The sequence below is a fragment of the Marmota monax genome, unplaced genomic scaffold, assembly GCF_021218885.2.
Source record: "Marmota monax isolate L192 unplaced genomic scaffold, Marmota_monax_Labrador192_F-V1.1 WCK01_AAM20220418_F8-fsc00252, whole genome shotgun sequence".
Classification (NCBI taxonomy): Eukaryota; Metazoa; Chordata; class Mammalia; order Rodentia; family Sciuridae; genus Marmota; species Marmota monax.
This window is the reverse complement of record NW_026692478.1, coordinates 915,246-938,157: the sequence shown is the minus strand read 5'-3', so window position 1 is coordinate 938,157 and position 22,912 is coordinate 915,246. Positions and strand designations below refer to the sequence as shown.

At 46.3% G+C, this 22,912-nt stretch overlaps 1 protein-coding gene across 9 annotated transcripts in view; it reads right to left on the bottom strand.

Moving 5' to 3' along the window:
• Ank1 (ankyrin 1) overlaps positions 1–22,912 on the bottom strand; it is a 202,792-nt gene that overhangs the window by 77,345 nt on the left and 102,535 nt on the right. For 7 of the 9 annotated variants that reach the window (XM_058578907.1, XM_058578908.1, XM_058578911.1 and 4 more), the window contains exon 2: positions 13,138–13,239. In XM_058578907.1, the coding sequence (XP_058434890.1) occupies positions 13,138–13,239 (102 nt within the window). Of the gene's footprint in view, positions 1–13,137; positions 13,240–19,891; positions 20,407–22,912 lie in introns of those variants that run through there. The other 2 variants (XM_058578912.1, XM_058578914.1) reach the window with 2 other exon arrangements.

Here is a 22,912-nt window from a genome sequence, read left to right as displayed (position 1 = left end):
AGATCTCAGCCAGGCTGTGTTTCTTTTAACATTTTTTAAGAAGAAGAAAAAGTCACATTCAGCCTGAATGATTTAATTCGAAGGTTTTTTTTTTTTTTTTTGCACCAACTGTGAGAAATTCCATTGGCAAAATATAAAATTCCAGACATTTGTTCTCAGTAAATTATTCCTCTGTTTAGCTCTTCTGATTGCCCCAATTACACTAACTGATTTCTAAATGTATGAATACAGTAGTCATGTCATAGGAACTTAACTCTTGTCCTGTCAAGGGCAGAGGAAGGGTTTCAAACCTCAGGACCTTGTTGTCCTGAGGTCCCACATCTCACTGAAGATTCAAGAACATCTCAAAAGCAGCTGCCTGCATTCTCATGAGAACACACAGCCCACAGTTTCTTTTCTCATGGTTGCTTATTTCCCCTGCCTCTGAGGAGCAGGCAGCCTCAAGCTATGTCCTGTGACCAAGAACCTCAAGGTCCACCCAGTCCTCCCACCTCACTTCTCCTAAAACTAAGTTTTTCAACCCCCTCACTCCTTTTCTTTGAGGTAAGCAGTGGGTTTGGGCCAACAAGCTAATATAGTATCTAGGAAGCATAATCTTCTCATTCTCCAACATTTACTATCATGTTATTGGTCCAGCTCATGAGATTAGTTGCTTGCCATTTAGCCAGACACACAGGCAAGGGGACTCTGGTCAAGAAAGTTCTCAATGGGAAGGAAAGATCTGGCACCCTGAGAAGAACAGCTTCATAGCCATAGAAGAGAAGCCAAAGAGACTAAGGATATCAGAGTGGTGGAAGAGAAACTTCTAGATAAATTGATCTTGGGGTGACACTCCCTTTTACCCAAGTGGTCAGAAGCAGTCAGAAGATCTTTCCCATGACACAGAGGGCTCTATACCGAGGTTTCTGAATTTAATATCCTGTTTTCCTATTCAATCTGGATTCTCCATGAGAACCAGGAGTAATGAGCACTTCAAGTGAGCAGACTTTGGGGCTGGGGATGTGGCTCAAGCGGTAGCGCGCTCGCCTGGCATGCGTGCGGCCCGGGTTCCATCCTCAGCGCCACATACAAAGATGTTGTGTCCGCTGAAAACTAAAAATAAATAAATAAAGTGAGCAGACTTTGGTGTCTAACTACCATCCTTCACCAACAGGATCCAGAGTTCCTTGGAGAAATAGTTGATCCAGGCAGAAGAGGCACAGGGAAAATACAAAATAAGCCTGGGACAACCATGCCAGAAAGTAAGGAAATACTTGAAGAATGATGAGGACATATCAAAGAACAAAACTCCCAATGTATTAAAAGAGCTCTTACTGCCCTAATTTAGAGTTGAACATTAAATAATGAGAGGATCAGGTTAAAATCCATTGAATGGGATCAGAATCCATGAATCCAAACAGATATAAATAAAAGAGGAAATGATGATGAAAACAGAGAGTCACTCTTTGGAACCATCAGAGTGGTAGCTGATACAGGCCAAAGTCATTCAGGAATGGCCATGGCTGATGGCTGAAAGTCTAATAGGGAAAAGATACTGACATTATCATATCAGAATATTTCTCTCCCCCACGAAAATACATATGAACTACCAGGGAAACATTGATGATTTTACAATAGAAAACTTTACCTAGTAATCAAGGTTAAACGCCAACGTTACCTAGTAATCAAGGTTAAAATCTCCAGGGGTGGGTAGGAAGCACAATTTCCACAGTATTCCTGTCAAGAACACAATACCTTAGTCCTGCCACAAGAGAACATCAGCAAGACACAGCTGAGGTTCAAATCTCAGAATGGAATATAGTCAAAAGCACGAGAGGCAGGCAAAGACTGAGGAACTATTCCAGATTGAAGGAAACTGATGACACAGGTCACCTAAGAATGTACTTGGAGAGAATCCTGTAACTGAGAAAGGGAGAGAGTGAAGAGGGTAGGTCAGGGCAGGAAGAGACCGAAGGGGAAGGAGAAGGAAAGAGAGAGAGAATAAGACAGAGGGGAAAGGGGGAGGAACAGAGAAGGAGAGGAAGAAATTATTGGCAAAAGTGTCATGAAGTCTGTGGGCTGGATGATGGTGCTGTATTGATGCAGATTTGGTGATTGGGAGGCATGCAGAGTGGTTGTGTGGGAAACCATCCTTTATTGTGGGTGGTGTGCACTGAAATGTCTAAGAGTGACAGAGAATTATGTCATACATGTTATATGTTATAGATGGATGGATGGATAGACAGGTGGATAGATAGACAGAAAGAGTGCACATAAACACCATAAAGTGGTCACGGTGGTGGGGGATAATTTGTAATGCTCTTGCCATGGTTGGAAACTACCAAAAAATTGAAAAAAAGAAAATAGGAGACAGGGAGTAACAGTGGCAAGGAGTGAAAGAGGCTGTTGAAGAAGAGGAGGCAGAGCTGTGGGGTGACTCTGGGCTCTGGTAATGATGGGGAAGGATGGGTGGGCTGGGTGGGTTTCTATGGTTCCAGGGACTCTGAGCCGGTGGAGATCTGACCGCATCCATTCATCCCATTTCCAAGGAACCAGTGAGGTGCCATCTTGACCTGAGTTCTCACATTATTCCAGGAAGGATATAAACCATCCACCCTAAGAGAGCAGCCCTCAGAATCCTGTGGACACTTCTGACAGGGGATACCTCTTCCATAGGACATGCCACATGTGCTGCAAGGCCAGCCCACCTTCATCTCTTTCTACTCCTGATAGTTGACAGGTCCCCAGAGACCAGCTTGGTGGGAAAGGTCTGCTAAAAATATATGATCTTGGAGTCTAATGAATCAGAAGCCCAACAGAGCCAAAGCAACTGTCCTAACCCTGGTGGGAAAACACCCTAAGGTGGAAGCCTCCTTTTCAAGACTGTCTTTCCTGTAGGAACAGGGAAAATAGCACAAGAGAAGGATCCGAGAGGAATGCACAAACTCAGAAAGGAACAAACCAGCTTTCGGCATTTTCCCTTTGCTTTATTACAATCTAAATTTAGTTCTCTACCCAGATAGCTTTTAAGGTTCATAGTTTACTAGACACTCACGAGGAGGAAAAACACTCTCATTCTTTTCATTATCTAAAAAGAAAAAGAAGAAACCCACGATTTCAGAACTCCGCCAGGGGACAAATCAACCTCAGATCACCTTCCCTCTACTCTCTGACTGTACAAAGCTTGCAGCTGCCCCCACGCTCTGAAATCCTGTGGCTCAGCAGCAAAGCCACTGCAGAGGTTGTAGGGCCCTTGGGAGTAGAGCAGGAGGAAGTGTGAGTTCAAGTTAATGAGAGAATGGGGCTCTGAAATTAAGCTCAGCAGCTAAGAATATCTCCTATGGACTAGAAAGATTCTCTATCCGAGATCTTGAAACTCCTTTAAAAAATAAAAAGAACCAGACCTTCTGAAGAAGAGCAATGGGGTTTAGAGAAAGAATATTGGGTGAGAGTTGAGGCCTCTAAGCTATCATCCTATCAGCCACCTCCCAGCGTCTCAATCTATACATCTGCACAATGACCAACCTGCTCTGATCTCTTGGCTTCCTTCTAATTCCACACCCCAGGGGTGGGTGGGTTGGGGGGAGAAGAGAAAACAATGCAGCAGACTTCAGAAAACAGTTAAGATATGTTGTGTTCTGCATGTAGAAAAAAAAAAGTATGACAAGATTTCACTGAATCATTAACAGTGATTTTGTTAATGATTTGTGGAGTGGGAGAGAGTTGCAGAGAACAATCAGACTTTATATATTTCTGCATAGTTTGGATTTTTAAGCAAAAAAATGTATTAATTTTGTTTACTTAAAAAATGATGGCTCAGGAGGCTGAGGCAGGAGCATTGCGAGTTCAAAGCCATCCTCAGCAAAAGTAAGATGTTAAGCAAACTCAGTAAGACCTTGTCTCTAAATAAAATATAAAATAGGGCTGGGGCTTTAGCAGTGGCAGAGTGCTTGCCTAGCACATGTAAGGCACTGGGTTCAATCTTCAGCACCACATAGAAATAAATAAGTAAAAAATTTTTTTAAAAAGAGAAAAAGTTTATAACAAAGAATTTATGGTCAATAGAACCAACATTTTAAGCCAATTCACATTCAATCTATTCCTGTCAGGAATGAGATGGCATTCAGCATTTCCTCTGTCAGACAGGCTAGACTCCCTCAGGATCAGATCAAGGCTCACTTTTCTTGGTCACTCTGCTCCTCTTTGCCACATTATACCCTATTTCTAGCCTCCCAAAATTGAATTTCCCTCTTGAGCATGTTTCCATGGGACTCAGTTGATATCTCTCAAGGTCCTAATCACATAATATTGCATTTATCTGCTCGTGTCCATCTGCACCAAAGGCCTCGATTTTTTGAGATCCTGTGTTTTCTATTGTAATCAGGCCCCAGCGTGGAGTCTAGCACATAGAGTGTTTTCCACAAGAGTCTGCAGAATTGAACGCACATTCGTGCAACCTGCCACATACATGGAGCTCTTTTTTCTTAGTCTCTCATGAGTAAGAGGATCACATCTGGTCTTCATACTGTAAATTCACAGCTATCAAACCATAAAGTGGAGTTTGGAGGGCGTACTTTCCTTGCAATATGTTCCAGATTGTTCCTGACAATGCTAGTCACCTTTTTCTTAGTTCCTAGGATCCCAGAGATGTCCCTGTTGTTGCTACAAATGGACATCTTTATGTAACTGAACTGGTCAGTTAACTCTTTCTGCACTGCAAAGGAAGAATAAAAATGAACCCAGTCCAGGGGCAGATGGCCCAGAGGAATGACAATCTCTGCTGCTCAGTTTCCAATCCATCTGTGCAGTGTAGTACAGAGCAAGGACTTGGGCTGGTGGGTGCAGGGATCTGCTTCAGGAAGATTCTTCACCTCTCTGAGCCTTCCTTGTCCACCACCTGCTCTGCCCACCTCATGAAGGTAAAGTGAATATTCAAAGGTCATGGCTGAGGAAGGGCTTTAGATAGCAAAACTTGGCAAAATTGCAATCTGGGACGGCGAAACATGATGGGTCATTCTGACTTGTGATAAGGAATCACTTATTTTACAATTGCCATTTGGTCTCAGAATTAGCAAGAGGAACATCAAATAGCTCAGTTCCTGCCCAGATACAAAAGAAATGTCCTTATTTAAAATAATTCAGGGGTAGAGGTTTCCAAGTTCTATCTTTATTGCTAATTCCTTTCCTAGTGGAAATCAGAACTTCAGAAGGATCCAGAGCACCAGCTCACGGGCATCAAGCTGCTTGTCTTATTTAACTACACACCACAGAATAAATATCACTGTCCCAGGTGGGGACTGCAGGGATTTATTTTTCTCTCTACCTCATCACTATTCCAGGGCTGTACCAAGGCAGTGAGTTTTATGAAGGCTTAATGTGACCCCATTATCATATTAAGAAGGTTTTTTGTGTGCCTGTGGGGTGCAGGTAGAATTTAGGAACCATGTGGTTTAATACCATTTCTATGACTGTCAATAGTTCCTAAGGAAAAAAATGACAGAGAGAAGTTACAGGCTCTATATTTAAACTGATCTAGATGGAACCTCCCCAGCTTGGTCGATCACCACTCGGTCATTTCGTGTACCCCAACCTCACCAAGTTCCCACTACCCCTTGCCTTTCCCCACTCCTGCCTATGTCTAGAGCTTACTCCTTCTCACTGTAACTCCCACTTCCTGATTCTGTCCTGGAACAGAGACCAGAGGCTTCCAGTCTTCCTTTGGGCTGTTTCTCTGACTCATGGCATGTTAGCCACCACCCTCAGATCCGAAACAACAGGACAGCGGGCCCTGGGACTCACTCACCAGCAGCTGGCCAGCACTTGGCATATTACAGCAGCTCAATGAACATGTGTGTCAAGCATGAAAACTTCCTCTGGGCTTTCTCTGCATGTCACTTAAAACATTGAATTTGCAACCTTCTACCTTTAAATAAACCAGAGTTTTCTCTTTGCCTCTTGGTTCTTTGAGAGCAGGGAATGTGTTTATTTATCTTTGTTAATCCTGGTCTCCAGCATTGGCACTGCTCAATAAATGTCTGTGGAATAAATGAATGAGCTCAGAAACATCATGTGCACCTTCCTATATCCATCTCACCAAATCCAAAGTCACAAAGTTTGTGAGATATTCAGAGGTAACCTCTAGACCTCGGTTTCCAGCATTATAAACACCATGATCTCTTCCAAGGGCTAAGATTCTACCACTTGAAAAGGTCATAATTACCACAATCACCAGAGTCCAACAACTCCTGGTCAAAGACTTGGCATTTGGCTGCTGAAGAAAAGTCTATTCTGTAGCAGAAATTATTGTTATGTATGCCCCATGTTTCTAAAATGCCTACAACTCTTCACCTTCCAGCTCAACAACAGCTTCACCTTCCAGCCACCACAGGGCTGCCTAAGGCACACATGCATATCTAAGCAGTGTCAGTGGAACTGGTGTGGTTTTGCATGTTTTCATTGGCTGTGTTAGCGCAGAAATCTGTTATGCTTTTGGGGTTGTTCAGATGGTCGAGCTCCTGGAGACAGCAGCAAATATTGCCACATACTCTACCAGTGGGGCTGATGCCAGCATCTGAACAGTGGTTAACCCAGCAGAGTCATTATCCCAAGAGCTCATCACTGAACAAGGCTCTTACGAAGTAGTAGGCTTAGTCTAGTACTGATGTGGACTGAGGAGAAGCTTTAAGATCATTAGTGGTCCCCAAAATCTTCGCAGCACATCCCTGCAGCTTTTCATTCAATCCACTAATGATTTTATAAGCACCTACTAGCACCAAGCAGGATCATGATACAGAGCACTGAATAAGACAAAGCTTTTTCCCCCTTGAGGTGTCTACATTTTATTAAAGTCGAGAAAGAAAAATAAGTAGACATACAAATGCATAAACCAGGCAGTAACAAGTATATGGAGAAAAATTAGACAAAGGTAGCCAAGAGCAATGTCAGGATATCCCAGAAGCCCTCTCTTCTGTCTCACACCAGAGCTGTAGTTGACAAGGTCACTCTTTCTGGTGGGAAATGTTCTGCTGGGATCTTCAATACTTTCTTTCCTATCAGGAAGGCCAAGCAAGGCCACATTTGTTAGCATTATAAGAATAAAACAGAAAATTAAACTAGCAAGGCTTTTTGCTCTGGAGGGCAAAAAGTTAGAGCTCATGGTTCCTAGGGAGCAGCTGTATTGACCCAACTAATCTAGGAAGTGAACAGAAAAATGGTTCTAGCTCTCTTTTTATCTGGCTAACTGATAAGAGCATAAAACCAATTACCTTATCCTAGGAAGTAGTTTTTAATTGCTCCAGTCTCCATAAAAAAATATTACAATTTGATAGAAATGATTTAGCAATAACCCTGTAAATTAAACACGTGAACCTAAGATTGGCACAAGCATAATTAAGTAACCATTCATTCACATAAATATCAGAACCTCTATTAGGTGTCATATCCAATGCTGGGTGCTGTGGGGAGACTGTGTGGACTTTGCCTTTGTGTGGCTTAGAGTCGGCCAGGAGCCACAGATGTGCTTAATGTCACCATGCTACATGGTGGGACTCCATTGAGCTGTAAAAGAGGGTCTGATAGATATAAAGGTGAAGGTTACTTCATGCTGGGGGCGGTCAAGGATGTCTTCACAGTGGCTTTTGGGCTGAGATTGAAGTCAACCAGCCCATTGCTGTGTGGTGATAAGAATGACACAGTCCTGCTGTATAAGGGACTTGCATCCTGTATGCTTGAGACCACCACAGCAGGGGCAGCAACACCTCAAGCCCAGGAGGCAAATCTTCAGGTTTCTCACTGTCACGGTCTCCTCCTCATTCCAAGCCACTGAGGGGTTCTACCTGGTACACCGCACCTGCCTCCTAACCAGCCTCCCTGCTCTGTACCTGGGTCCCAGGTCCACTCTGCAGATCACACAGCAGCCAGGGTGATTGTTTAAAAACCTAAGTCAGATAGAGCACCTCTTAGGGCACAGAGATGACCTTCCAGTGCCTCCCCATCATTACCCTTGGAACAAAGTCCACGTCCTCACCGCTGCCTGCAAGCCCTTCCTGATCTGGCCCTGTCTCGTTTCCCCCATCTCCTTGCCTACCACTTTTCCCTTGGGTCATTCACTCCATCCCACGGCTCTTGTTGCTGCTCTCCAAACAAACCAAGCTTATTCAGCCCCAGGGCCTTTGCATATGTTTCCCCCTCTTCCAGGAATGCAGTTCCCCAGAAACCACACAGTCCTCTTCCTTACTTCTTTCTCCTCCATGGTAATTTCTCATCAGCTGACATTACCTATTTGTCCATTTTCTTAGTGAGTGTCTGTCTTCTACACCCACAGACAAATGTCAAGAGCACAGACTGTCTATTCTGTCTAGCTTGTTCAATGTCTAGAGTAGAATCTGGCATACAGTAGGTGTTTAATAAATATATGTGAAATTACCCCACAAAGACACTAGTGGGATTATATTTTACATGCCTCTCATCCCTGTTTGTACCAGCCAATGCCAGCATTTGACTTCCTCAAATGCTGAGTGACTTCCAAATACTATCTTTGGGCTGGACCTCTTATCTGAGTTCCCGGCTCAAATGTCCAATTACTTACTATATGTCTCCATTGAGATTCCACAGATCTACTCACCAGGATCTCCACGCTGTTCATTTCCTGACCCTTCACTCTGTTTCCATGTTTCTGTCTGCATCCAGCATTCCTTTTCTCAGTAGCTGGTGACACTATCCACCCACTGCACAAACCAGACCCTGAGGATCATTCTGGGATTTCCATCCCTGTTCTCCCCCAGCCAGTTCATTGCCCAGACCTGCTGGCTTTGCTCCATCTCTACAGCCACAGCTCGTAGCCAAGCTACCGACATTTTCCTCCTGGGCTACTGCAATAGTCTCATGACTGGCCTCCCTACGGTCACCTTGCACTCTCCATCTGTCTTCTATACCGTAGCCTGTGCGATTCTTTAAAGCACACTTCTGAGCCTGGCACTCCCCTGCTGGAATCCACCATTCACTTTCCACTGCTCCCAGGATAAAGACCAGAATCCTTAACGTGGCTTCTGAAAGCTGGGGAGATAGTTAAACAGGACACACTAACAGGGTTGCACAGATTGTTCAAGGCTGAAATGCCTCCCTTCCGCTTAGCCTGCAGCCACTGCCTCAAGCTCTTAGGTACCTCTCCCATCTGCTGCTCTGGCCACTCTGACCCCTTCTTCAAATCCCTTCCCCTCCATGAGCAACTCCAGGGTTTATCTGGAGTAATATGTAAACACACACACACACACCCCACACACAATGCGTATATACGTGTGTGCACACATCATTCAGGCCTAGGGCATGCTGTCCCAGTTGCTGAATGTTGCACTCTAATCCTGGCCTGTTAAGTTCCAGTTCCATCCCAGCTTTACCTCACCTGGGACCTCCTGCTCTCTGCACTTGCCCTATCCTGGCCTTCCTTAAACACTCCACTCTTTTTTTCTGCCTCCAGGACTTTGCTCAGGCTCTTCTCCATGACTGGAATGTTCTTCCCTTCCTTCACCTCATTAAGCCCTGCTCATCCTTCAGTTCCACTGTGTCTTGCTCATGGTAGCGTTCCCTGATCTCCAGGCCAGACCTCTTATCTATTCTCAGAATATTCTAGGGTTTTCTTTCATGACAATAGTTTTGGGGTCACATATCTATTTCTATTTATTTGATGAACAGCTCTTACTGCCACTAGCCTAGAGTTCAGAGAGGCTGAGGCCTATGACTTATTTTGCTCTTAAATACCTACAGCCCAGCACTCCTTGTACACCTGGAGATGAACAGGAAGACATTGGATGCAGGGGCCTGAAGCTTGAATGATGCTTAAATACATTCAAACAAACAAAAAGCCAGGCATCTACATAAATGCTCTGGTGTATGTGTGTGTACATGTGTGTGTGTTCTTAGGTCTGAATTTGTTCTGTTCCATAAACAGAATAGTGATGATAATGGTAAAAATTAACAGATATGATCCCTGCAATAAGGAAGCTGCCCTGAATATTCCAATGCCTCTTATATAAGCCCAGAGCTCCTCTCTTACCCTCCTTAGAGTAATTACTTCCTCTGACGGCAAGCAGCACTCATTCTTCCCCCACCGCGAACTATCTGGAAGCGCGTTGCTTACATAAGGAGGAGTGCAGGTTGTGCCCCTGCTCCGCGGCCCATCAGCTCAAAAGACTCCAGCAGAAAGCAAATTCCCAAGCCGTGACCCCAGGACAAGAGCCTGTTTTTATCTTCTCAAAACAATGAATGCATGTTTTACAGAGGAGAAAGCTCTAGTACCATTAGGAGGCCAGCCCTGTGAACACTATAAAGAAGCGGTATGGTCCCCATGGGGGCCCTAATGTGCCCAATGAGGGCACGAATTCGGAAACAGCCCTTCCCCCACTGCCTGTCCTCTCCCTTCTAAAGCACAAACCAAATCATCCTCTACACAACCAGGGCGAGCTCAGGCAACATGACCAGCTCCTTTCCAGGTGCAGCCCATCTGCAGCTGCCTGTCACTGCACAGTCATGGACCTAAGACACAAGCCACTAGGGCCCAAATGTGGGGAGCAGGGGACGAAACAGCCTCAGGAGCAAGACCACAGCCAGGGGCTTAGCCTGGGGTGGGTTTTCCTTTGACTCCTCTCTGCCATCCATTTCCTTTCTTGCAGCAGCATCTTCTTTGAAAGAAAGAGGCTTGTCATAGCCAAGACTGCGGTCTCGAGGCTGAAGTCCTCCCCCGCCCCTATCAGTGTCTAGCAGGGAGAATTGCAACTTGTCACTGGCGCTGAGCCCATCAGAAATTGTGTCAATAAAGTGCAAATAATGCCTCGGTGCCTGCTGCTCTCTGAGCCCGAAATGAACCAAGGAGGTCCTCTAAGGAGAGAAGACAGAGGGATGAGGCAGTTACACCCAACAGGAGACCAATCAGGACAAAGCCATTCCCCGGATGTCATCAAAATCTTCCAATTTCACACAGAAAATGAGCCCTGGCTCAAGTTTTATGAACGTTCAGTTGTCCCCATTTCGGCTAAATGGATTCCTTTGAGAGCCGGAATCTTAACCCTTGGAAGGCCTCCGAAGGACTGAGTCGCTTCCACCAGGAACTGCACTGCAGAGAAACACCCAGATGCATCTCTCTAGCCACAGCATGGAAAACCTCAGAACCCACACAGCCCGGCCCAGCAACGCAGGCCACAGGAGAGCAGCCCTCACCAGGGCTGGGGATGGGGGGCGCTGGGAACAACATGAATGGGCTTGTGCACCTGTTTCTGGGAACGTGGTGTTAAGAGGTGTCTAAGCCCCCCTCCTGAGCCACTCTCCTCCAGGACTCTCAGCTTGTCCTGTTACTTTCCTTCTTCCACCTCTTTCCATCAAAGCAATGAGTTCAGAGTTCCCTTCTGCCACCCAAGGGCCAACCTTCAACTCAGGGTCTGGTGTTTGGTTATAATCACCAACATCCGTCGGTCTGGGATGTGTAGGTATAGGTGTTCTGGGTGGAGGGATGAAAGGAGAGGAGGAGGGCTGCCTTCTCCTCATCCAGTTTGCATCCTCTTCTGCTCCCCTCTGAAGTTCACTGCCACAGGTTTGCATTTCCCTGTTTCCTGGTTTTCTGTCACGTACCTCACCCACTCTGTTCTCTCTAATTTTTTTGAGGGGAGGGGTACCAGGGATTGAACCCAGGGGCACTATACCACTGAGCCACATCCCCAGCCCTTTTTAATATTTTATTTAGAAACAGGGTCTCACTGAGTTGCTTAAGGTCTCCTTAAGTTGCTGAGGCTATCTTTAATTTGAGATCCTCCTGTCTCGGCCTCCTGAGCCACTGGGATTATAGGTATGCGCCACTATGCCCAGTCCTCTCTGATCTTTTAGCTATGAAATTGTGCCATCAAGCAACTCCAAATGGGGTCTTGGCCCTGGGAGAGAGCGCAAGCAGTATTTTGCATTTGCAGCAGAGCTTGGAGTGGCAGGGAAGTAAGGATGAGGAGGGCAGGGGACAGAGGAATGTAGCCCATGGAAAACTAAACCTGCCTTGGGCAGAAAATTTGTCCTCGCTGTCTTGTAGAAGTCAAGCAGCCTCTACAACACAGACGCACCAGAGGACACTGTGCAAGGTAAAGCAGCAGGTCACAAAAGGACAATGCTGTAGTATTCTGTTCCTCCAAGGTCCCTAGATTTCTCAAATTCATAGGGTCTGAGAGTAGAAGGGGCTGGGGAGTCAAGAAATGGGGAGCTGCTTAACGGGGACACAGTTTCAATTTGGCAAGATGCGAAGGATTCTATGAAGGAATGCTAGTGGTGGCCCAGAACACTGTGAACGCACTCAACATGACCCAACTGTACTAAGAGGGTAAACTCTATGTTACATTTAACTACCATTAAAAGCAAGATTTAAAAGAATGACTATGGTAAAAATAAGAGGAGTCGCAGTTGGCCAATGTTTTCTGAATGAGAAACTGAATTTGCATGCACACCTGAGTCACTCAGTTGGCTGACAAGCACCAACAAACCAAAACCAAAACAAGTCACCAATCCATGAGCCCAAATCCCTCACCTGTCCTCTTTCCAGAAGCTTCTTTCTTCTCTGTTCAGCTAGCTCCTAGATCTTTGGCCCAGCACCTGACTCCTCTGCCCTGCAGTCCATCCTGAACACATTGTTTCCTTCCCAGCCCCTTCCTGAGACCAAGCTCCTGTCACAAGCTCAGGAGCCATGAAGAGCAAGGTGTTGGAGCCCTCCTCAGACTTGCCTTCCTCAACACCTGACAAACAGAGTCCTCCCTCACCTTTCTTCTCCGCCCAGCTGAAAACCCATAAAGGTGGCTGGTGAACGAAAGCAATTTAACCTTCCCACTAATACAACCTCCTTCAAAGGCCCTTCCTCCTGCCCACTTTCAAAGGCCACATATTTGAAGACAACAGCAGGAATCAGCTTCTAAGGAAAGAGGTCCCAGGGGGTCCAGGGTGGGTCTCACTCCCACCTGTCAGGAAGCAGCCCTTCTCACTGGGGCTCAGCCTCAGTAGCCAGAGATGTCTCCACAAAGTTAGGGGCTACAGCATGCAGAGACCTTGGGGGTTTTTAAGATCTCAAAAGCTTTCAAGAAACAACACCAGGGAAGAGTGACCCTTCAGAGGCAACATGCCTGCCTCCATCTCACTTACCTGGTTACAGGTGTTAATATCCACCCCATTCCGCAGATGATCCAAAGCTTTGTCCAAGTTACCTGATCGTGCTGCCCTCAGAAAGCTGGTAGCAGCATCAGCCTGTAGGGAAAACAACAGGCTGTGAGTGGAGCGTACCCTGTGTCTTGCTGTAACAATCCCATCTGATCCCATGTCACAGTGGCAGCACCTTACCCTCATGTCAGGTCCTCAGGTGCGGTGAAGGTACCTTTGGGCTCCTGGCTGCACTGTTCTTAGAACCAGAATGTAAGGCTACCTTAGACACCATGCCTCCCACCCTTTGGGTATTTTCGTAAGCAAACATCTTGGCTGGGTAGCAGGCTTTGAGCGGGATCCTATTCCAACAGTGGATGCTTAGCATGGCCTGGGGTTCACTCCTTTGATTTTTCAAGGGCTCCACATTCTTGCTGAGGAACCTGTAATATCACATAGGTCTCCAGCTCCAGTGATTCATGAGTACAGGCATAGAAGGAAGAGCCATATGCTCTGTGGGGCTGTTTGTTTTTGTTTTTGTAAGCAAACAGCACATAGTACTACTTACTAGGTGCTAAGAATCATTATCGGCATTTTACATATATATCGCCACACATGGACACACACGGAGATATGCACCTGACCTCCATTTAAAAAAATCCAAGAAGGAAATACCACTATGGTCCCCATTTTACAGATAAGGTCACTGAGGCACAGAGAGCTGAAATGACTTGTTCAGAGTCCCACAGGAAGTAAGAGGCACAACCAGGATTAAGGCAGGTGGTGGCTCTGAAATTCATGAGCTTCACTCCTAGCTCTGCTACTGGTTTCATCTGGCCTTAGACACTCAGGTGCCCCAAAATCCCTGTCCGATTTCTTGAATGACATTAAAGCCTTCTGTTCCTGGGCTGTTGCTCAGACGCTTACCCCACGCACAGGAAGACTGTGCTGCTGGGAGTACTGGTTTGCATTAAAGATGAATGATGGCCAGAGAGTGAATGCTGGGGACAACAAAAGAAAGTCTGCTAATGCGGACAAATGAAATAAAAGGACTGAAGAGGCTCAGAGCAGGTCCCCTGAGTCCAGGCTGAGTACTGTAAGTACTCAGCCACCCTATCTGAAAGCTGTGGAGAAGAAACTCTTCCTCACTCCCTTGTGGTGCTTTGAGAAAATAATTATGTGAGCACAATGCTTGGCACACCAGGCATATACAGGCTGAGTTTAACAGGTAAGAGTGGCTGTGTGGACAAGTCACAGGTGAAAGTGTGTGATGCCACTCATCCAGAACACCTGCCTGGTGGTGCCCTCTCCACTGAGGGCTAGGTCTGTCTCCTTCCTCTACGCTGCATCTTCAGAGAACATGCTGGATGATGGCCCCCAAAGATTCTTCCACACTCTGATCTCTGCAGACTACCAGTGTGCCCTCATTTGTAAACAGAGACCTTGCCGATGTAATTAAGTTGTGGCTCCTGAGATGAGATCATTTTAGACTCCTTAGGTTGGCCCTATATCCACTGCTGTGTGTCCTCAGAAAAGACAGAAGAGGAGACACACGCACAGGGGAGAAAGCTATGTAAAGAAGGAGGCAGACATTGGAGTGATGGTAGCCCCAAGACAAGGTAGCAGGCAAGCACAGAGGTGGAAGGGACCAAGAGCAGTTCCTTCGCCAGAGCCTTTGGAGGGAGTGCGGCCCTGCTCACTACTTCATTTCAGACCTCAGGCCTCCGGACTGGGAGAGAATACATTTCTGTTGTTTTTAAGCCACCCAGTTTGTGGTAGTTCGTCTTAGCAGCCACAGGAAACTAATATATATATATGCTAATGCCAACATCCCTAAACAAGGAAGACACAAAATGTACAGCCCCACAATCCCAAAACAATATTCTACAATGAAATTCTGATCACCCCTTCCCCAAAGCAGGGATACACACTTTGCCATTTAACAGTGACCCTGTGATGAAACAAGCATCCTTAGTATCAGGATTCTCCCCAAAGGCTGATTTTGGGCCATTCCTGCCTCCTCCAGGTCCCATTTGAGCCCCTTTGATATAGGTTCCAATACAAGCTCTGTGGCTGTCCTCCCATGGCACATGCTGCCCCATCAGCAGGAAGACCCCCTCCTCTCTTTTTTGTCTCCCTGTGGTATTCCCATTTTTTGCCCCCTCCTGGCCTGTCCCCTCACCACTCCCTGAGCCCTGAAGCTCTCATCTGTCCATTCCAATCTCTCCTTCCTTCAAGGTCTCCCTGGGCTCCTACTCCTTGCGTGATTCTGCCCTTCAATACTCAATATTTACCATCTTCAAAAAGTTGAAGTCATAGGATAGGAGCTTGATTTTAAATCAAGCATTTTAAATACAACTTTCTCTAGTTATTTAATTTATGTAAATCTTATCTCCCCAGCCAAATTGTTTGCTTCCTGAGGCAGGGACCAAATCTTGTATCTCTTTTAAGTCCTTCAAAGAATTAATGTCTGCAAGGTCAAGGCCTCATTTGACCTGAAGCACATGGTTCCCACGTCCCCAGGTTCCTCAGCAAGCCATCTGTGATGAAGGAAATATTTCAGAAACAAGAATCAGTCTATTGGTTCTCCATGCATGAGCTGGAGTCCCAGAGAAATCAGACTCAAGGTATATCTCCCAGCTAAATGACTAGGCCTGCTGATTGAGAAAGCCTATCTGTGTTCAACTAGAAGGAAAAATACAACATTATTTCCCAAGAATAAAGGTGTTGGGTTGGGGTTGTGGCTCAGTGGTACAGTACTTGTCTAGTATGCGTGAGGCACTGGGTTCAATCCCCAGCACCAGATAAAAATAAATAAACAAAGATGTTTAAAATGACATCATGTTTTTTTAAAAAAAGAATAAAGGTATTATGGAGACATTTCTCCCACCAACTGAGTATATTTTCCAGCACAATAATAGGATTCAGGATAAAAACCTGAGAATAGATGGATAAAAACAGATGCAATATCAATGAGCAACTCTATTTGACTATTCAAAGCACTGACTCTAGGAAGCAAAGCAGAATATTAATGACAGACAAGGAGATAAATAGAGGCCAAGGGAAGCCAATCTAGACTAGAATGAGAAGGCTAAATGGTGTCTGTAATTTTTATAATATAAACATAAAATTATAATAGCAGTCAATGGGCTAAGTGAGTTATACCTTTTTTTTCTTTTCTATGTTGCTGTGGATTGAACCCAGAGCCTTGTGCATGCAAGGAAAATGTTCCACCACTGAGTTACACCCCCAGCCCCTAACAGTATATCTTTTAATCCTTATCACAACTGGTGAGGTGAGTATAATTATTATCCCCATTTTAGAGCTGGTGAAATTGAGGTTTGCAGAAGCTAATCATTTGCCCAAGTTCTGCAGCTAGTTAATGTTCAAGGACTCAACCCAAGTGTGCCTGACCAAAGTCCATGACACCATGGGCCATTCTCAGCCATAGAAGCCTGAGAGTGTCCATTCAGACAGCCCTGACAGGTGTAGGAGCTAGGCGAGGACTAGAGTTTATCCATGGAAAAGTGAAGTTTCTGGACAGGTCCAGAAGGTCCCACCTCTGTCACTAAGCACTGTGTTAAGGCCAACACAGTTCTCTAGAAAGGAGTCATCTAGTTCTACAAATCTGTTTCCTGATGATAAAATCGAGACCCAGAGAAGTGCCGTGACTAAGGTTGCCTAGAAATGAAGTTCACTCATTAAGGCTTTGTCAGGTTTTTTGTTTGTTTGTTTGGGGGTGGGGGAGGTGGGTTTCTATGGGCAGTGAGTAGGCAGGACATAAGCAAGATCATCAGGGTCTCTTAGAGGTGAATTTCAAATAATGATGTCACTCCCACTGGCATCGCTCAGTTTAATTCTATAATGTATTTATTGAGACCCTATTTCAAGTCCAATATCCTGCTAAGGTAAAGAGAGAGAATAAAAAATCAGAATGTAAGTCCTCGCCTTCATGATTTGAAAAGTAAAGCGGCTGAGTTATAAAGGGGTCATTCATGCTCACAGGCATCTATGGATTCATTTCACAAGTATTCACTGAGTACCTTCAAGATGCCAGGTAATTTACAAACTACAGAGCAAATGGTCCTAGTTGGTCTATGAGACTGGTGTTTACCATCTTGTGCTTCTGAGCCCCTACTACCCATTTAGTTCAACTACTCCAATTTAATTGCCTATGCTTTAGTGTTCTGTGCACCCAGGAAGACGCTATGTCATCTAACAGGGTGGGAAGATTCAGAAGAATCCAATAAGTTCCATTAAAAATATTTATCTGAGTAAATACTAACCAGGAAAACAACAACAAAATACTAACCAGACATTCTCTAGGCTATGGTAAGTTGGAGAAAAGTTGCTGGCCCTCTCTGAGTCCTATCCATCCCCTTCTAGGCAGCCTCAAGAAAGCTATTACGTGGAAAGAAACTAGGGAACCCAAAAGGGCCTGCTGTTGTGTACAATCAGTAGGCCCACAGCTCCCATAAGCCCTGGATGGATGCCTTCAAGGTGCTCACATCCCTGTGCACCCCACCAAGGCTGCTCTCTTGTGTCTCTGTCCCTTCTTTATCTTGAGCTCCATTTTAATTTAATTACACGTGTGTGCGCATGTGTGTTTTGGAGGAATGGAGGAGTTCCACAACGTACATTTTGTTTCACCCCTAGGCCATATCCCTGCAGGTCAGTCCATGTGATAACCCTGAACTTTCTTTCAAAACAAAGTAAGTTTACTTTTATAAAGTTCTTACTATGTTTTAAGCATTCTAAATAAGATCATGTGTTTGTTCCCCCCCCCCCCCAAGAATCCCATGAGGCAGGTATTTTTATTATCTCCTTTTTCACAGATGAGGTTACAGAAAAATTAAGCAATTTGCTCACAGTCCCACAGTTAATTGGCCAGGTTTGGATCTAGGTAGTGTATCTCTAAGGTCTTTCTTTTAACCACTGTGCTGTCACTTTTGAAGGCTCATAAAGTTCCTCTCAAGTTCAGCTTTGGCTAGAAGAAGCCTTCCGCCTGCCTTCAGGAGGAAGGAAATGGAAAAGAAAGGAAGAGATTGGAATTCCTCCTGGAACTCAAGCTCTCATCAGGGCTGCTCTGAAAGGGGGTGAACCCTGGTTACCTGAGACATCCAGACTATTATTAAACTTGTACTTCCTGAGTAGAGTGATACTATTATAGTGATAAACGGGTAGCGGAGGGGCCTCCAGTATCCTGGGAGGGAGGAGCCGGAAGCATGTTGCTGAATGTCAGCATGTTTCCTAACACATGAGCTACAGCCTTCCAAACCACCAAAGGCCAAGCAAAGTTTAATTTCAGACAGAGTAAGAGGATCTCAGGTCTCTTTATACCTTCTTTGGGGGCTTGAGGGGGCCCAAGTTTTCCCTAGCACAGATTGCAACTCTGTCTCAAGGTTTTGAGGACACAGTTTCCTTCCAAAATGATGAATGGAAAACTAATTCAATAACAAGTGTCTGTAAACAGAAAGCAACAAGGCAATCTCTCTTTCCCTAAGCATCTTGTTTGGGCAGAATGCGCTTGGACACAGCCATTGTCAAAACTAGGGGAAAGACGGTCTTGATGGTTTCCTGGGGGAACTGCAGCTCAGTCAGGTGACTGAGACAGGCTGCATTCCCTATGTGACACTCCAGTGTGTGGGGGTGGTGGTGATACTGGTGGTGGTGGTGAGGGCCCTAGGTTTGTTCTTCCAGGTCCAGGTAAGTCCTCACAGAAAAGACAGCTCCAGCCTGAGTATCTGCGTGGCCCTTGCCTTTGACTATGCAGAAACAGAAGTGAACTCTGGGCCACCGTGCATCTTTTCATTAGATTTCTTTCCAGAAAGTTGGGCTATTCCTGCTTCACAAACTGTCTCCAGCACCTTAATCTGACTACTATCGGCAAAGATGAAATGAACAAATGAGAGGTGTCACTAAAGCAACAAGATGTACAAACCAGAGTCCTGGGTTCCCTTTCCATCCCCATCACAAATGCGGGGCCTTGCGAAGATCCCTATCCACTCTCTGTGCCATCAGCATGGTGCCTTACCGGCTGTGTCTTACTTGGGGTGGTCTGTGAAAAGCCAGGGTGAGCCCTGGCGTGGAGCACCTGCCTGTGAATTCCTGCTCGTCCCTTGATGCTGTGTGCCTCGTCCAAGTTGGCCAACCTCAATTTCCCCAGATCTAAAATGAGGATAATCCACAGCTGGGCTCTGGCGCACAACAGGTCTGCTTCCCTCTCGCCCCCATTCTTTTCCCGCTTCCTAGGGACCTCGGGACAACTGGCGTTTCTAAGGTTTCTGGTCAGGCCGCCTGCTAGGAGCAGCTGCTCCAGCCAGGACCCGAGGTTGTGGCATCCCCCATAGCTGTACCCACTGGGCTGGACTCTCCTCCCCAGGGTGAGGGGACACGGTCTCTGCGAGCGTTCGACGCACCCCTCGGGGAATCCCCGCGGCGACTCTGAGCTCCCGCGCGTGGCACCTCGCCCCCGCCGGCCACAGGTCGCGCCGCCTCCCGGCACCAGCCCCTTGGCGGCCGCGGCCTCCAGGCCAAAGGAATTTTCCTCTGGATCCTGCTAGAAGCCTCGGCGCCCGGCATGAGGCAGCAGAAGGGCAGCCCAGCGCGCGTCCCCGCACCCGCCCGGGAAAGTTGGCGCCGGGCGCCGGCGGGCAGCCGCAGCCCGAAGTAGGGGCGCTGAGGCCCGCACCCCGCACAGCGGCGGCCCCGCGCCACCCCGCGCCCGGCCGGAGCGGCCGCCAGCAGCTCGTCCACTCACCGCAGGGTCTGGCCCGGACCTGCCCTGTCTCGCTGCCATCGTCCGGCGCCCGCGCTGAAATCCGAGCTCCCCCTCCCCCGTTATCTGCTGGGCGGCGCGGGGAGCGCCAGCAAGTTACGCGGCATCTGGCTAAAAATACAGGCTCCCTCCGCTCCGCTCCGCTCTGGCGCGCGGGGACCCTGCGCTCGCTCCTCGCTTTCCCGGCCGACCGCCTGCCAGCCAGCCGCTAATGGGATCTCTTCATTTTCTCTCCATTATTATTATGTCAGATGGGAAAGTTAATGCGAAGCGATCTCCCAAGAGAAGGCACCTGCTGCCAAGCCCAGCGGAGGGAGTGCGTGAAGGGTGCGGGTGGGGGTGCGGCTTGAGCTGCAGGTGCCGGCCGGCCCCGGCGGGCGCAGAGCGAGCGTCCTGCTGTTGCAGAAGGGAGGCACACACGTCCAATGGAGGTGAGGAGCTCCAAGCTGCATGGCGCTCCCGCCCTGCCTCCTGCTACCCCGGCTGCCCTAGTGAATGGGCCCCGGAGCCTGCAGAGACGGCCAGGGTGAGCTCAGCAAAGTCTATTTATGCCCCACAACCAATTTGCATGTTTTGAGCTCTTACATCGTGTCCTGAGATACCGGTTAATCACCCTATTCCAGATTCTGCGGGAGAGCCGCCACGCGAAATGAAGCTGAGGAGCAAGAGGCAGATCTGCTACTACCGCCTCACTCCTCCGGTGTGAGGGTGTTACCGAAATACCACCCAGGGCTGTGGTCCGTGGAGCATGCTCCCAGTTTTCTGCTCTGGGACCATCCCACCATTTCTGAGGTCATTTCAGGGGTGGATGTGAAAAGCATGTCAGGGGCTGGCAAAGTCTTAGGGGTGATATCAGGGATTGTTGAAAGCAGGCTCAACTCTGAACAGGGAGAAATGATCAGCAAAAGCCACGTCAGGTGAGAGGGCCCCTCACAGTATTTATTGCTTGTTCAAGACATAGATGTTCTGTATCATGGGCCTGGCCTCAAATAACAGTGGAGATGCAATACCAATACTCTTTCCCCCACTCTGCTGCCTAACTTATGGTACAGTATAGCTGTGTGTGAGGAATAAAGGCATGAGCACTATTAGCTGCTGGACATTACCTCATTTAACCCTCACAGGCACCAGAAAGATAGACAATACTATTATGGTTGCATGGATGAAGAAACAGCCTAGAGAGTCAGGACCAAGGGGACCACTGGTAAAGGGTGGCTCCTACTGGCTCACAGCCTAATTGACCCCAAATCCCAAATTCTTCCACTTCCTAACAAAAGTTCACTCAGTGCTAGGAAGAGATAGATGGTATGGCAGGTGCCCCTGAAAATTAGAAAAAACCCTGAGCCTATGTTACAACATAAGGTGTTCATAGAGCCATGCTGCAATAGGGGCGGGGGAGGGGTGTCCCAAAGAAGTGAGATAAGTAAAGATCAAGAAAAGTTAGGATATGGCCAAAAAGATCAATCTGAAGTGTACTGATACAATTAACTCCTTGCTATGTGAAAAAAAAAATGATTTGAAGACAGCAACATCAGAATTCTCTGGGTCTTCAGCCCTTGACACTGTTGGAGATTGAACTTGAGGACAGGCAAGCTCTGGAAGGAGATGGAAAATGCCCATTTTTTATACCAAACAGCAGATGTTGGTCTAGAGGGGGCAGTCACTGGAGCTCATTCTCCCCCCTTGAACACATTGCCTAAACACTCGCCCCATGCCTCTTAAAACTGCCTCCCAAATTTGCTAAAATTCTCTATACAGAGAGTTTCCATTAATAAATTATGGTTACTGGAACAGCCCTGATTCCAGCCCGGGAGAATATCTCAAGGGATTCTAAAGCACTGTTCCAACATTAATATTTAGTGTGAGAGAAAGTGCCCTACTCAAATGGAAAATGAATAATACGTATAATACTCTCAAAAATACAAATGCAATGGACTTAAACAATGAACTGAAAATTTTTCAACTATTTGAGGTATAACTGACTTTATGAGTTGCATATTTAAGATTCACAATTTGCTATTTTGATATACATATACTTCCTTGAAACCATCACCACAATTGATATAAACACATCAATCACCTCCAGTTTCTTCATGCCTCTTGGTAATGCATCCCTGTTTCCTACTAGCTGGTTTATATCCTTGTCAACACTTGGTATGGTCAATCTTAATTTAGACATCCTAACAGATACGTAGTAGTATCTCACTGTGGTTCCTTCCAATCCACATTTCCCTAACCATTAGTAACATCTTTTCAGATGCTCATTTGCCGTCCATATATTTTCTTCAGTGATGTACCTGTGTATTCTTTGGCCCATTTTTTAATTGGATTGTTTGCTTTCATATTATTGAGTTTTGAGAGTTCCTTATATACAGAGTATCTGTCTTAAAGGTCAGACAAACTGAAATCCTAAAAGCAAAATTTTAAATTTCAATAGCAAAAAATGCCCTATCCAGTTTTGGTACCCAGTTCTTCTAACTCCCAAACCCAATTTTTAAAATATTATACAATGGTATAGCTTATATACAATCACAAAGAAAAAGATGAGGTAGTCACAATGGACCAGAAGCTGAAGACAACCCATAGCACTACGAATGTAATGGGAAAGATGTATTATCAAAAGACATTAGTACACAGGACTGCCAAGAATCCTTGACATTAGCCATGGCATTAGCCTTATTCAGGCTGAGGCTCTGAAACTTAGATATGTCAAGAAAGGCCCAAGAGGAGAAGAAATGAGACAACTGTAGACTTGTTGCTCAGGAAGGCCTGAGATTAAAGGAATGAGATGATCAACATGAAAGAATAGAAGGCTAAAGAATATAGCCCTTAAGAGGAACACTTCCCCAGCACTGGAGCTGGGACCCTCAGAGTAGACTTAATTACATGGTGCCCTCTCCCAGGTAAAGTCGCTGGCACCAGGACTTTTATCAGCTACACACCAGCAGAAGCAGCTTGGCTATTAGGCTCTTTATTCCAGTTCCTTCCTCCTGGCCTTTCCCG